General features: G+C 41.8%; 1 protein-coding gene across 1 annotated transcript in view; it reads right to left on the bottom strand.

Moving 5' to 3' along the window:
- Positions 1–14,714, bottom strand: part of rsu1 (Ras suppressor protein 1) — a 115,688-nt gene extending 100,974 nt beyond the window's left edge. The window contains exons 1-3 of the mRNA XM_052016319.1: positions 14,585–14,714; positions 14,207–14,318; positions 6,721–6,771 (exon numbers count right to left, since the gene is read on the bottom strand). Of these exons, the coding sequence (XP_051872279.1) occupies positions 6,721–6,771; positions 14,207–14,315 (160 nt within the window). The 5' untranslated portion in view covers positions 14,316–14,318; positions 14,585–14,714. The remainder of the gene's footprint in view (positions 1–6,720; positions 6,772–14,206; positions 14,319–14,584) is intronic.
- Between the last annotated feature and the right edge of the window lie 1,030 nt (positions 14,715–15,744).

The raw sequence follows: 15,744 nt of genomic DNA, 5'->3' as shown, positions 1-15,744 counted from the left end.
ACTTGTTTGGTGCTCATATAATGAAGTTGAGTCATATTGCTGCATTAGAAGAATATAGTATCATACCATTATCTTGGGTTACCACAACAGAACCAGTTGAATAAAGCATTCAATCCAAAGTGGCAGCACTGACTTAGCATAATATTCATACATCTATTTTAGTCCACATTTTAAAAAAGGTAGAAAGCAGGAGTAGCTATATTTAATTTAAAACAATCTTAAGGATTCTAGATTAATTTTTGTAATCAACACTACCTCTATTAGTAGCCAACAGTCTGGGTAGCATTAGTGAAGGGACAGTGCTCAGCCTAAAGTACTCTGTAGCACTATTTGGGTTGACTTGCACTCTAGTGCCATCTATAGGGGATCCATGACACACAACATAAAATAAAGTTATTAAATATGTACTTGTATGGAAGAAACGTAGAACTAGAAACAGGAAGTACAAAAGTGATAACAATCATCTTATATGCATTACACAAAGCAGGACAAAGATAAGAGTGTACACATGGAATTAAGGTGAAAGCTGAAATATCATAAAATTTTGTTTCAAAGTTTTAAATCTTCCTGATTGACACCTTCAGCCAATTTGATTCTTAACACAAGGAGTGGCCAAGATTATTGGAAACAGGAAAGGCTATGGAGTTAATCAGTATCCTAATAGTAGCTCTCAAGATGGTGCTCCAGGTCTCACTCCGCCTCTATCCAAGTTGTTCGCATACAGGTGGAGTATTGGCATCCTCTCACAAGCATGTGGAAAATTCCTCAGGTATTTCCTATTTCAAAAACATCCAATGTTTCCTCCCGAAGTGATAGAAGGTGCCACCAATAGTGCCATCAAGTGGCACCAACTTGCCAATAACCTGTACACAGATGCAGAGTTTGGTTCTGCCATGACTACTCTGCTCCACATCCAGACCTTGTTTACAGTCTTGTTCTAAACATAGAAAAATACAGACAAAAGGGAGAGCAATACCCCTGACAAAGTGGAAGCATTTGACCAAATAGGGCATCAATGGGCCCTGGTGAAAACTGAAGCTAGTGTAAATCAAGGGAAGTGAGCTCATGGATATATCACCACCTTCAAGTTCCTACTCAAGTTGTACACTATTCCAACCTGGAAGTACATCACTGTTCACTTTAAGGATTTAAATCCTAGATCTTCTGACCCAACTGCACTGTGAAAGTTGGCAAATCAGGTTGCTGTTGTATAAAAGTCTTCACATTTGGAGTACCATGTCCTTTTCTGGTCACTGCACTACAGGAAAGATTTGAAAGCTTTGGAAAGGGTGCAGAAGAGGTTCACTAGGATGTTGCCAGGATTGGAGTTCTATGAAGAGAAGTTGGACAAACTTGGATTGTTTTCTCTGAAGTGTTGGAGGCCGAGGGGTGACCTAATAGAAGTATACAAAATTACAGAAGGCATAGATTGGATAGGTCAGAGTCTTTTTCCCCAGGGGTGGAAATGTCAAATACCAGAGGGCATAGGTTTAAAGGGGAGGGGGTAAGTTTAAAGGAAATGTTCAAAGAATGGTTTTAATTTTTTTAAAAAAAAAAGGAAAAGGAAAAACCTGAGTGGTAGGTACCTGGAATGCACTACCAGGGGAGGTGGTAGAAATAGATACGATAGTAAAGTTTGAGGGATTTAGACAGATACATGAACCAGCAGGGAATGGAGGGATACCAACCACATGTAGGCAGATGGGATTAGACCAGCATCACAATCAACTGCACTGTACTGCATGTTCTATATCCTCCAGATCCCACATCTTGGAAACAATGAGGAATGACACAGGGCCAGAAGTTATTTTACAGCAGCTAGGACAACCCTCACTCATCAAGACACATTATTCTCCATGAAAATAATGTTGCAAGCAGGTCAAGTTGAATCATAGATTATTCAATGATTGGCTCTGCAAAACACCACCAAACCAACTAGAAGGGTCACTGACAGAAACAATTGTATTTCCACAGTTAGTTATACATGTGCTGATGCCAGAAGATGTTGCCTGTTTTAGAAGGAAGTGATGGGGAGCTGTGATAATTTTGCTGTCATTGAGATTGAAAATACCAGACCACTGTGTCCCATTTTAGCCTGAAGTAGCTGCCAAGCAGAAACAAAGACACGATATATTGCTTCTGATTCTTCACACTCATCCCTTATGTGAAGTGTGTGAAGTTTTGGAAGAATTCTTAAGCTGACACTTCTGACAAGAATGTGCTTTCCACAGCAATTACCATCTAATAAAGTAGCTAGAGACAAATACATTAACCAATTAGGAATCATGATGTCAATATCAAGCTAAATAACAGCCTCTAAGGATTTGACTTTTGTGAGTACTCACTTCTAGTTTAAAAAAACTAGAACATGGAATCCTTACAGCAAGCAGATTATAACCATTCTACTGTTAACAGTCAACTATTTGGGTTTAAGTATAGGTTGTAAACACTTTAGTGAGTGACTATTCAATTAAGAAAGTTGATATTACAATCAAGGGTGATAATCTCAAGAAAGTTTAAGCAGAAGAGAATCATGCAGAATTATACAAATAATGAAGGAATACTTTCTATTTCTAGTTGGTTCAGTGCAAGTTTATGGCCCACGGTAGGATTTGGGCACACCTGACAGGAAGAAGGACCTCTGACTGACTGACAAACTGCTCCTCAGTAAATGAACTACATTTAGTTAACAACTTTAAACATCAGGTATTCCAAGGTGTTTCACAGCGGCAGATTCACAAATAAAAATGCTTCAGAGATATTAGGACACATTACTGAAAGCTTGCTAAAGTTTGACGTACTGATAAAACCAAATTAGGGCAGAGTCCAACATGATCCCTGCTCTACAAGGGATGATAGTTACATAAGAGAGATGATAGAAGCAAAAGCATTATTTGAAAAAAAAATCTTGCAGTGGCATGCTTATGAATTTTCACTTATAGTTCTCCTTTTGCACCCAAAAGCAAACAAAGGGATAGAACAGCTAGGACTCCAAGGGTTAATAACAGAGCAGCTGGTTTGAAGGTTTCATTATCAATTCTGTACTGACAGATCCATCACAGATTTCACAATGACACCCTTGGGCTAAACTGTCAAAGACTATTAATAGTGGAGTAAGAGTTCAATATCACAAACTCACTTCATCTCTGGTGAACAGAGATTATAAATAGAGTGGTTCCAGAAAAATATTTGTACTATTATAGAAATTGTTCACTATTGTGAACCATTTCTGTACCAGCATAAAAACTACAAAACACATTTGGAACCCTGTAAAGTGAAAGGCTTACCATGATGTTCAGTAAAGGCCCATTGTGATGAATCACACATTAAACATTCTTGTTTAATGCTACTGGTGCTTCCGAGCCAAAGGGCGACAAATTCCATTTATACTGCTGTGATTCATCATCCAACAGGAGAGGACAGGTACTCTCAGTAAATCAGACCAATTAGATGCCAACCAACTGTATCTCCATTTTTCTTACCTCCTTCCCACACTGAAAATTGCAACAAATGGACAGGGCTCTCCATATCTTGCCTTAAACCCCCTCACCGACTTTCCCCAAGGCTATGATCAGCCATTTGCAATTTACAGTGATCATGTAGTGCCCTCAATGGACAATCCCCTCACCTAGGGTCAAGTGGGAGAATCAACAACTTTTTAGTCCCCAACAAACCAACCACCCCCCCCACCCCACCCCTTGCCCCTGTCCAGGATTCCAAATGCCTTTTTCACATTAAGCAGTTATTTGCGACCACTTTTCAGACACACTGACGTCTCCCTTAAAGCCATCCCACAGAGCATTGATTCATTATCATGCCCTTGATCCTCCAATCCAAATGCATGCAGGACCACCTGTATTTTCAAAAAGACATCTGCTTGGGTTACACGTTGCAGTGCCAGGGACCTGAAACAAACCCCTGCTCTCTGCTGGCACTCTCACAACAAAGAATCACCAACAAAATAAAACACTGGAAGAACTCAGTGGGTCAAGTAGCATCTGTTGAGCCAAAAGGTGCAAGTTGACATTTCAGGTTGAGACCCTGCATCAGGACGGAGGGGGAAAGAGGACAGATTGTCAGTGTACAACAGTTAGAGGGGGTGGATAGAACCAGGTGGAGGAAGATGAACAAAGAAAGAGGAAAACTAAGTGGATGGGTGAGTGTGGGAGGAGAACACCAGGGGTTATGGGTTACCCAAACCTGGAAAATTCAACGTTCACTTCATTGGGTTGTGAGCTACCCAAGCAAAATAAGAGATGCTGTTCTCCCAGAGTGCATTTGTCTCTCCGTACCAATGGAAAAGGCTGAGCATAGACATGTTGGGGAGGGAGTGGGAAGGAGAGTTACAATGACATGTAACTGGAAGCTCAAGATGGCAAGTGCAGACAGAGCACAGGTCAGAGTCATACAGCATGGAAACAGGCCCTTTGGTCCAACTGCTCCATGCCAATCCAAGCTAGTCCCATTTGCCAGTGTTTGGCCCAAAGCTGTTCTGCTAAGTGGTTGCGTGGTCAATGCTTCATTTCACCAATGTAGAAGAGGCCACATTGTGAGCACCAGATGCAGTAGACCAGGTTGGAAGAGGTGCAATGTGAACCCCTGCCTTACTGCAAGGGCTCTTTAGGTCCTGGATGGTGGCAAGGAAGGGGGCTGGGGCAAGAAGTACAACCATTCGGGGCTGTGGGGCTTGGGGCTGCACAGTGGCTGAGACAGTGAGCATTGCCAAGGACTAGCGACTCCTGCTTCATGAGCTGGCAGACTACTCAGATCCTACTTTCTCCCTCACCATCTCCTATTGGATACGATGAAAACTGCTGTCACCCCCCTTTCTTTGTTCGACTCCACAACTCTCTAGCCCAGAGATGTCTCTACAGCAGCAGAATCAGATTTATTATCACTGACGTGCGTCATGAAGTTCGTTGTTTTGTGGCAGCAGTACAGTGCAATATCAAGATCAATATCAATCTTGCAATAGCAAGATCAATGGAAGTCACTGGCTGTTACTGCAAGAATGCTAGTTGAGGACAGATTTGCATTAGTTCCCAGCACAGCAATGCTGTCAGTAACACGTTGCTATGTTTGTAATACTATAACAACCCCCTTTAGCACTAACTCCATTTGTGCTCTAATTACTGGGAACACATCCCTAGTGCTAAGGTATTAGTGTAGAGTGTTCACTGCTCACAATGAGATCTCCTCTACTATGGAGAGACCAGACACAATGAGGTTGACCATTCTGATTTTAAATACAACCCCACACTTCTGGTAGATTATCACATTAATTTTGTAACCCACTCCATTCTTAACCCAGTCCTTGGTTTGAATGATTCAATGGAGCTCACTTAAGCAAAGTGTTGGCTTTGGGACTAACAAAATTTTGAACTCATTCTCTTTTTCACCTGAAGTGAGATCAGTCAACTTCCATTTCCCCCCTTGTGCCGTCATCCCTTAACACTTAATTTCTCACATTCTGCCCCTTCACAAACTTCCCCTTTTTCCATTCCTTGCTTTCCAAATCTTGATTCACTTGTATTCAACTTCTGTGAATATTTATGTTTATCTATACAACTCCTCACTAACTCCAGTTTTTATTATTTGCTTTCTAAGGACATGCACATTAACATTCCTCTTAGTACAAACCATCACACCTTCATTTTTTTAAATTAACTTCCTTCACATTCTTATTGCTCTATGCTTAAATAGATTATTTGGACCTTAATTCACTGTGTTACTTCCAGGATGGTGGATTGTTTGCTCCGTCATCCGTTTACCAATAAAAAACACTGAATTTTTTAATGTACTTTTAAAAATATACAGGCAGGAGCCATTTTTCCTTCCAAGTGCTTTGCCTTGTAACTGTTGCCAAACACATTTTCCTGCGACTGATTGACTGTACTCACTCTTCGTGACAGACACGTCGCCCATCAGGTGACCTGCTGCTCCAAGATCTTCTGAATGACAGTCAGAAAATAGTAGTGCATTACCCAATGTTAGGTCAAAAAGCTACTCTAGCATGATTACATTGCACTTCTTACATTTTATCCCATCAAATTCCCCCATCATAAAAAAAATTCTTAAATAATTTGTTCCATGATCGATATTGCTTATAAGCAGCATTGAAAACTTACAGCACAAGATGGACATTACATGGCCCTTAGTGTCTGTAGTGATGTTTGCCTCTTTGTTGGAGGTGAGGTGGATTGGGAGGAAATAAGGTTTGGTTGAATCAGAGCCAACCTCTAAGTAACACAACTACAGGTCAAGTTTCAAATCTAAACTCAGATCACGATAGCCTTCTAAAACCAGTGCTTAAAAAAAAAAGCCTGTTTTCAATAAAAAGCTTCCTTTTTTATTCCTTAATTCCAGCTTCCTTAATTATTTTCCTGAATATACCACAAGTCAGAGTTGCACAGCACAGAAAAAGACCTTTTGGTCCACTGGTGGACCCATCTGTACCAAAGCCATTTACCCACATTAGGTCTACAGTCTATGCTATTTCAAGTACTTGTCTAGGTTCTTAAACGTTGTGAGAATATCTGCCTCCACTACTAACTCAGGCAGACTTTGTTAGCAGCTTTACTCACTATGCATCATCTTCTCCCTTAGGACATTGAAGGATGTGACCTATCTATGACTTGACACTCCCACTTGAAATACTAGCTGTACATCTTGTGCAAACATAGCAGCAGATAAGTAAAATTAGCAATCAAGTTTACTTACTTGTTAACTTGTTATGACTCAGCACCAATTGGGTTATGTTGGAAAGAGTAACTGCAATGAAACAAATAAACAGATATAATACAAGTTAACATAGAACACAACAGTACAGCATAGGAACAGGCCAAACTAATTAAACCAAATGATGCCCAATTACACTATTCCCATCTGCCTGCACATTCTCTGCATATTCATATGCCCAAGGGCCTCTTAAACACTTTCATTGGTCCTGCCTCTACCACTCCCCTGGCAGTGCCTTCCAGGCACCCACTACACTGGTGTGTAAAAAAAATCTTGCCCCACACATCTCCTTTGAACTTTCCCCCCTCTCACCTTAAATGAATGCCCTCTAGTATTAGGCATTTCAACCCTGGGAGAAGGATACCAGCTATCTACTCTGCCCATGCCTCTCAATTTTATAAACTTCAACTTTAAGTCATTATGTTGATTTCAGTCTTGTATGGAACTAATGCAAAAGAAACATTTTAATTGCTATGAAAAATAATCTTTCATCTCCTCAGCAGGACAGGTTTGGGGTGGAATTCAATAGTTCAATCCAAATGTCAGAGCTTGTTTTTGTTTCAATATTATTAAATTGAAATTCTTTAATCCATGGCAGTACTTTACTTGGAGTAAGAGACGACAGATACTAGAGACCCAAAACAAAAAATTGCTGTTGTTAATGGCTTTTAATAACTTGCATCCTGTCGCCTCTGCAGCTGCAGAGATGCAATTAAACAAAGAACATTTAACGTATATATGCAAAGCTTATAAGAATCACCATGATAATTATGTAGTGAATAGGACTGAATTAGTAAAAATGGAATTGAACAGAAGACCTGGGAGTGATTGAAAGGCAATCACTTTGCAAATCTGGACAAGGTGAGAAGTATTAAAAGAGCAATCTCATACAGGGATACATTGCCAGAGGGCTAGAGTACAGATCAGATACAACTGTACCTCAGCCACAATGCTGTGATTGAGCCACAGTGCAAGGACAGCATGGTAAACCTGTATGGCACAAGTCCCAGCTTCCTTCAACTAAACTTTAGCACAACTGCTGTCAACACTCCAACCCACAGCCAGTACATTCTGGGAAGCATTATAAACTCTGCTCAGTGAAGATGTTATCTCCCTCCTCAGTTGCAAACAAAATTGTGCTGTTCACCTTAGTACAAGGCTGGCACAGTGTCTCATATCCTCTCCATCAACAACTACCATCTCTGCAACAAAGAAAGAACGCTGGGAATGCTCAGGTCAAGGATCCTCACACAGGAATGAAAATACAGTCTGACAACTTTGGTCTGCAATCTATTACAGACATTCCCTCTGTTCTCTCCTACAAATTGTAACTGAAAACGTGCTTGTTTTCTTACTTCTCCAATTCTGATGAAAGGTCCTTGACCTGAAACATTGACTCATTTTCTTCTGCTGCTTGACCTGCTGAACAGTAATAGCATTTTCTATATTTGTTACAGCATATTACTTGTTCAGTGTTTAACCAAGATCAGTCAGCAACTAAGCTCAATGCATATATTTTCTTCAGATCTAATAACAATTATAACGGTAACCATTGAAAGCACTCAACATTACAGGGTTATATTGAACTTACTATTACTGATTGGACAGAACTTTTTGGCATTGTCAATGATTAAATCAAGCTGTAACAACAGAATAGACAAAACAAATGAGGAAAAGTAAAATGCATAAAAATGTGATACAAATAAAAATGAACACATAGTAAATGCACAACTCTAGTTAAAACTCAGCCATATTGTTCAAAGCTATCTTGTCCCTCTTCAAGGGGAGGTGCATTGCAGCTGCAATGTGCTGCCAGTCATGCATGAAGCAAGTTTGAATGGGGAAAACAATGAACAAAGAACACAGGACAGGGAAGACTGTAAGACTTTAACTGAAGGCCTTGGCTGCAGTGGTGCTACAGAGGAGATGCCCATATCCATGGGTGGCCAGGAGTCCTTCCAGACAGCAATGAGTGCAGACAAGCATGGGATGCTAAGTTTAGTGAAAGGACCTTTAAATCCCACCAAACTGTGCCAATACAGCTACAAAATGGCCACTGCAAGCTTACCACTCACCCTGAGCAAATGGCAGAGAATAACTGGTCTCCAGTTGTCTTTATATTCATTGGCATTGGATAATTTGGCCAAGTCACATGGTAGCTGGTAGGCAATGGCTAACCCAGGTTTAAAGTAACCATGCACAGGCAACTCCCAACCCCACATTACAAAGTTCAGACCATGAAATAAGAGGACCCTCAAGTACAGCAATAGACTTTCACATCATTCTGCTACCATAGCCCACAAAGTCAGAGGTGGGATGGGGAGGGGGGTGGGGCAGCTTTAAACATCAACACTGCCACACTGAGTAAGACACAATAAGAGGTAGCTGCCAAATCAAAGAACCTGGCAGTGGATATACACCTGGTTCTGTAAGTATACACTGCTACAGATATGCCACCTTCAGAGCAGGGCTTCACCATCTGGCACCTCAGCAACTGCCCTTGTAGAGAAAGTGAATGCCTTGTTACCTTCAGACCAGCTACAGTCACCAGTGCATATGCCCCAATGCTACAAACTGCAAAGGAGGTCAAGGAGGACTTCTACTGACCTTGGAGAAAAATATTAGTGCACTTCCCAGAGGGAGATGAATGAAACCCCCTGGGTGACCTCAATTGTCATGGTGGGAAAAGATGCAACCTTCCGGTAAGGTGCGACTGGCAAGGAGGTTGTAGAGAAGGCCAATTGTAATGGGGCCCTTCACCAGATAAAGTGCTTGGAGCATGATCTTGTCAGAGAGAAAAGCAGGTCTCACAGCAACATTCCTAACCAGACACCTGGATGTAAATCACCTGAGTGAAACCACCTGGATGTTGGCAACACCCATACCACAACAGGAAATGATAACTGCTGAACTGATCACTGTGTAATCCTCTTACTTCAATGAACCTGGCCACAAAACAGTGTTCACAGAAATATTGCTGCAAGAAAATCAACCATGTTCTCAAAGACGCCACAAAAGGTAGCCTTTCTTAATGTCTCACAGGCATCCTGACAGCAGGAACAGATTGTCCCCAGCACATGGAATGCTCCTAGGATTAACCAGCACGCATGGAAAGACTTGTGGCTTCTCTGCCAAGAACCAGAACTGGGTTGACAAGAATTACCTGGAGATCCGGGATATAATTAACCTCAAATGCAAGGATTGGAGGCTCCACCAGGCCTCAAGGGAAAGGAAGTGGCTCAACAGGCAACTGAAGAGCAAGGTCCAACATTTAAACCACAACCAAAAATGCAAGCAGGTGGAAAGAGCACAACAAGCTAGGCCTTGATGCATGCAAGTTGTGAAAACAAGAGGCAAACTTGAGCAAGGGAGCGAATACCTGCTGAAAGGACCATGTCAAAGAACTTCACAACTGCAAGTATTGGTATATTATTGTCACTTGTAATGAGGTATAGTGAAAAACTTTTCTTGCATACTGTTCATACAGGTCAATTCATTACACAGTACATTGAGGTAGTACAGGTTAAAAACAATGACAGAATACAGAGTAAAGTGTCATAGCTACAGAAAAAGTGCAGTGCAGGTATACAGTAAGGTGCAAGGTCATAACAAGGTAGATTGTGAGGTCAAGAGTCCATCTCATCATAAGGGAACCGTTCAATAATCTTATCACAGTGGGACAGAAGCTGTCCTCGAGCCTGGTGGTATGTATCCTCAGACTCCTTATCTTCTGCCTGATGGGAGAGGAGAGAGAATGACCTGGGTGGATGGGGTCTTTGATTATACTGGCTGCTTCACCAAGGCATTGAAAGGTATAGACAGTCCATGGAGGGGAGGCTAGCTTCCATGATGTGCTGGGCTGTGTCCAAAACACTCTGCAGTTTCTTGCGGTCCCAGGCACAGCAGTTGCCATAGAAGCTGTGATGCATCCAGATAGGATGCTTTCTATGGTGCATTGATAAAAGTTGGTGACTGTCAAAGGGGACATGCCAAGTTTCTTGGCATAACACCCTCAACTCCATCCCAACAGAAACTATCCAATCCAGCATTGCTGCCACTCTTAACCAGCAAGACATCAAAAAGGTTACAGGCCACCTAAAACAAAAGCATGACCTCCAAAGCATACTGCAGCCATGCTGAGGTTCTAAAACTTGGTGCTTACTAATTTCAAAGGAAAGATTCCAGGACATTCTCAATGCTTCCTTGGAAAACATTTGCAAAATCCTTGCAGATTCCTGGGAATCCCTGATCCAGGTCTGCACAAAATAGAGAAGGAATAGCATCAAGAGCCTCCAGTCCATGTGTCAGAAGCACACAGAAGGCCTGTCTAAATGGCAGGGGTGCATCACCTCAAACACCCACCTACTTGTCCTGTCTGGCACTTCTTACCACATCCATGGAAGCATCTGCAGATCCCACATTGGCATCAGTCACCTCAGAACCAGAATGGAAGCAAGTTGTACTCAAATCCAAGGGAACAACCCAATCAGATGACACAACCATTACTCACCTACCAACAATCTCCACCTATCAAGAGTCATAGGGTAATACAATTCAGAAACAGGCCCTTCAGCCCAACTCATCTATGCCGACCAAGATACCCAACTAAGCTTGTCCATTTGTCCATATCCCTCTAAACCTTTCCTATGCACAACTCATATCTAACATTACTCCATTCTATGCTTTATCTTGCAAACTAAACACTATAATATATTCAAACGCTACATCAGAGGTTGCACAACTCAATGAATCACTTCAGAACCCTCAGCTAGAATCAAGTTATGCAACTGGAGGAGCAAGAGCAACCTGGAGGACAGCTGCATCCTTGTGTTCTAACCATCCCAAGGGCAATGGTGTTAACTATTATTGGGATAAATAGTTACCAAGGCCATGGCTAACAGTGGGGATGAAACAAAAAGATCATGCAATGTTGAATGGTTATGTCACAACAGACACCTGCTGAAGTGTCCAGAAGCCACAGTGGAAGACCAGACTACTGCTACTGCTAGCATAGCTCTGAATAACACTGTTTAAAAGGAACTTGCAGGACATTACAACCAACCCATATTCAGATCTCTGACAGATTACCCGGATTGCTGAGGAATAGCAGTGGTTTCATGGAACACAAACTTGCTACCCTCTTTCAGGAATAACAGCATTTATGACCCTGCCAATGCCCTTACTGTGGCCTGGCAACCAGCAAACCTAGAGTGTTGTCATCTGCAAGATGATGCAGTCTGGGCTCAGGCCTTCTAGAGCCTAAAATTGCAAGAGCAGCCTCCACTGTGTCCTCCACTGAAAATCAGCAGCTGCCCACCATCTTTCCTCCAGCCACCGGGGTAGCACCAATGCCAACAGAAGTATATGGACGTCAGACACAGAGGGTGTCTGACTGAATTGCATGCAAATATGGAAACATTTATAAATTTGGCTTGGAGTATTTATTTTGCACTGTGTTCCAGCACTGGGGAATTCTCTAATGATCATACAATATTCAATTCCATTTGCAGTGTCTCAAAAGAAAAATGAAGTGGGTCTTCTCTGCACATACCAGGACAACATCCAAGTATTGACCAAAGGCAGGAACACTTGTGACACACAACTATCAGGCAACAACCAACTCCAACAAACACTAACATGTACCCTTGACATTCAATGCCATTTTCATCACACCATTAACATTCTGGCAGTCACCACTGACCAAAAACTTAACTGAAGCAGTCAAGTAAATACTGCGACAACAAGAGAAGGTCACAGGCTGGGTATACAGAGATAAGTGGACAAACCTTGCAACTTCACATGTCAGGAGTGTGATGGCTACAGGAGTGTCCAGTAGTACCATTTAATGTCCTCTATTCTATCTTAGAAATATATTGTTGTTTCTTCATCACTGTTAGGTTTAGATCCTGTAATTTCCAGCCAACAGTGTAGATGCAAAAATAGAAATGCTGGAAATTCTTAGCAAGTCAGGAAGCATCTGTAGGCTTTTTCTTTCAGATAACACTGAAGAATTAGTGACACCAGAAGGACTATGGCATTTCATGTCAGCACCACCCAGTTGTTAAGGATGGGCAGTAAATTCTAGCTTCCCCTCATCCTGCATATGAATTAAAAAATAAATTCAGATGCTGTGACGTTCAATGACAGAGGGAAGTTCTGTCAGTGAATGAAAGACGAGTTTGTCATATCACAACTGGAGGTATTGTTCAAAGGCAGACTGGGAGAAAGTGGCAATCTCCTCACTAGGCATGGTAGTGTAGTGGTTAGTGTAACGCTATTACAGTGCCAGCAACCCGGTTCAATTCCCGCCGCTGTGTGCAAGGAGTTTGTATGTTCTCCCTGTGACTGCGTGGGTTTCCTCCAAGTGCTCCGGTTTCCTCCCACATTCCAAAGACGCACAGGTTAGGTAGTCGTGGGCATGCTATGTTGGCACCAGAAGTGTGGCGGCACTTGCGGGCTGCCCCCCAGAACACTCTACACAAAAGTTGCATTTCACTGTGTGTTTCAATGTACATGTGACTAAAAGAAATCTTATCTCACCTCCTCTCAAGGGAGTAATGTTCACCGCCGGCAAGAAAACAGGTTGGGCTACATACAGTAGACCACCACAGTAACACTTCCAAGAAATATATGGCTGCTTCAAAGGTCAAAGCTGTGGAAGTGCTGTTTCAGCTCCACGCATGCTTTCTCCATTAGGTTTCCTGTGGCAGCATTCATCAAATCCTTGTTAACCACCACTGCTTTGGTGTGCCATGGTAGCTCAAATAGATGGCAGAGAAAGATAATCTAATTACTGCAACCAGGATACTGGGTGATGATCTGTATAATTCATTGTCTGTGGTCACACAACATCAGGTGGCGAAAGAGGTTGCAGCATCCATTTCTGTTCCAGTGCCAGGCAGAGTCTCCATATATTCACCACAAATCAGTGGGTGTGAAATCACCGGGGGAACCCATAAACCTCACAAAACCTTGTGCTCTCCACTCACTGAATCCCTTTGAAGAGAGAGCATCAGCAACTGTTGTAGTGTGTGACAAATTGTAAGATGTTGCAAATGACTCCAGTTTCAACTTGAAAGGAACCCAATTGTCATGGTCACCTTAACAGCATTGGCAATGCTGTCCCTGGCTAGTCCAAACATAGTCACAACAGGTGGCAAATTTCAGTGATGCATCCTTATTGAAGCATAGACACCTAGCGTGGTGTTTCTCACTGTAGTTTATACACACAAGCACCACAGACATTAGTTGCTCAGGCTGGGCTCTTATACCATCCAAAAATGGGAACCACCAAGCCAATTTCATACCCAAGATATTCTAGGTTATGATCATACGTTCAAGCAGTGGACATGGACTTGGTTAACAAGTACCATTTTAACTCCAAACTTTTCTCAACAAAGTGTCAAACTTAAGTTGTCTTTTATGGAACAACTATTACAAAAAAAAGCTTAAAATAAACTGTACTTACACAGTCCTGAAATATCCAGCATATTAGAGATTCCCCTGTCACACAAGTCCAGGTCTGTCTGGTTCTTTTCCTTGCATTCTTCTACTATTTTCTTCAGCGATTTCGACATTTTCTATAGCAAAATAAAAGCAAAACACTATAAAATAACACCACAACATGCTTACTACGTGTAGAAGGTAAATTATGAACCGAAGCACTGAAAAGTTGCAATGAACAACTTAAATGCCTGTTACATCAGGGCCTCCAGCTATATATTTTGTAATCTTACGAATGAAAAATAACCCATTTCGTTTTAACCTCATTCAGTCGTCTGTTATGCACCAGCCTAAATTAAAAACAAAAAAAAAACATCCATTAACTACAAATTATATCTGTTACCTGAAACTCCAGAAAACGCCGCCAGATACAAATACCCAGATCACACCCAACCGGAAGTCATAAGAGAAGAATTCCTGCTTTTGCAGAACGCTGTTGCTTTAAAAGGACATTACCTCCTGCAGCCCTGGAGCAACAGGCGCACCAACCAATTACCGCCTCGCACACCTGTCAATCAATGTTCTCATCCTATCACTGGACATCATGACAGCCAATCAAATGTGGATCACTGTCAATCATCGCCATCATCCAATCATTAGAAAGAGGTTTGTCCACCCACGGGCTGGAAGGGGGAAGCACGGAAAATACCAATCAGTTTCATTGTCCAATCAGTATAGACTATTCCAGCTGATCAAGGGGACCAGCAGTTCCTTTGGTGGTAGTGAACGTACGTTCAGTGTCTGCACCGGTTGGAAAGTGCTGCAACATTTTAACGGGAGTTTTTTTTACCTGGGTAAGATAAGAGGTGATCTTAGTATCATCTATAAATTTGCTAATGTTTGGGTTCTGAATAACTTTTTTTTAATAATGCTTTAGTCTGTTCTTTTCCTATCTAATCGGTTGAATACTTTGGAACCGGTTTAAAAAACAATCGTGCACATGATGAGACTTATTTAATAAACTTATGCGTTCAAATAATATATTCCAAAACGCTTTAAAAGTTCAGTGTTTCAAATTTGTTGTGTGTGTTGTAACCTAAGGTGATAACAGGATCTAAATCAACTGGGAGAGTGGGCAAAAGAATGACAAGTGGAATTTAACTTGGACAAGCGCAAAATGATGCACTTTGGGAAGGTAAACCAGAGCAGGACATGTACAGTGAGCAGTAGGGAATGTTGTTGAATAGAGAGACCTGGGGGGTACAAGTACATAGTTCCCTGAATGCATACAGAGTGGTGAAGAAGGCATATAGAGCCAATGAAAACAGGCCCTTCAGCCTAACTGGTCCATGCTGACCAAGATGCCCCATCCAAGCTAGTCCATTTGTGAACCTTCTAAACCTTTCCTATCTATGTATCTGTCCAACTGTCTTTTAAAAGTTGTAATTGTAACCGCCTCTTCCTCTGGAGCTCATTCCACATACCCTTCATGTAAAAAAAAGTTGCCCCGCAAGTCCCTATTTAATCTTTCCCCTCTCACCTTAAACCTATGCCCTCTAGTTC

Source organism: Pristis pectinata, chromosome 5 (genome assembly GCF_009764475.1).
Source record: "Pristis pectinata isolate sPriPec2 chromosome 5, sPriPec2.1.pri, whole genome shotgun sequence".
Lineage (NCBI taxonomy): Eukaryota > Metazoa > Chordata > Chondrichthyes > Rhinopristiformes > Pristidae > Pristis > Pristis pectinata.
Note: the sequence above shows the minus strand (reverse complement) of the source record. Positions and strands in the feature narration are given on the sequence as shown.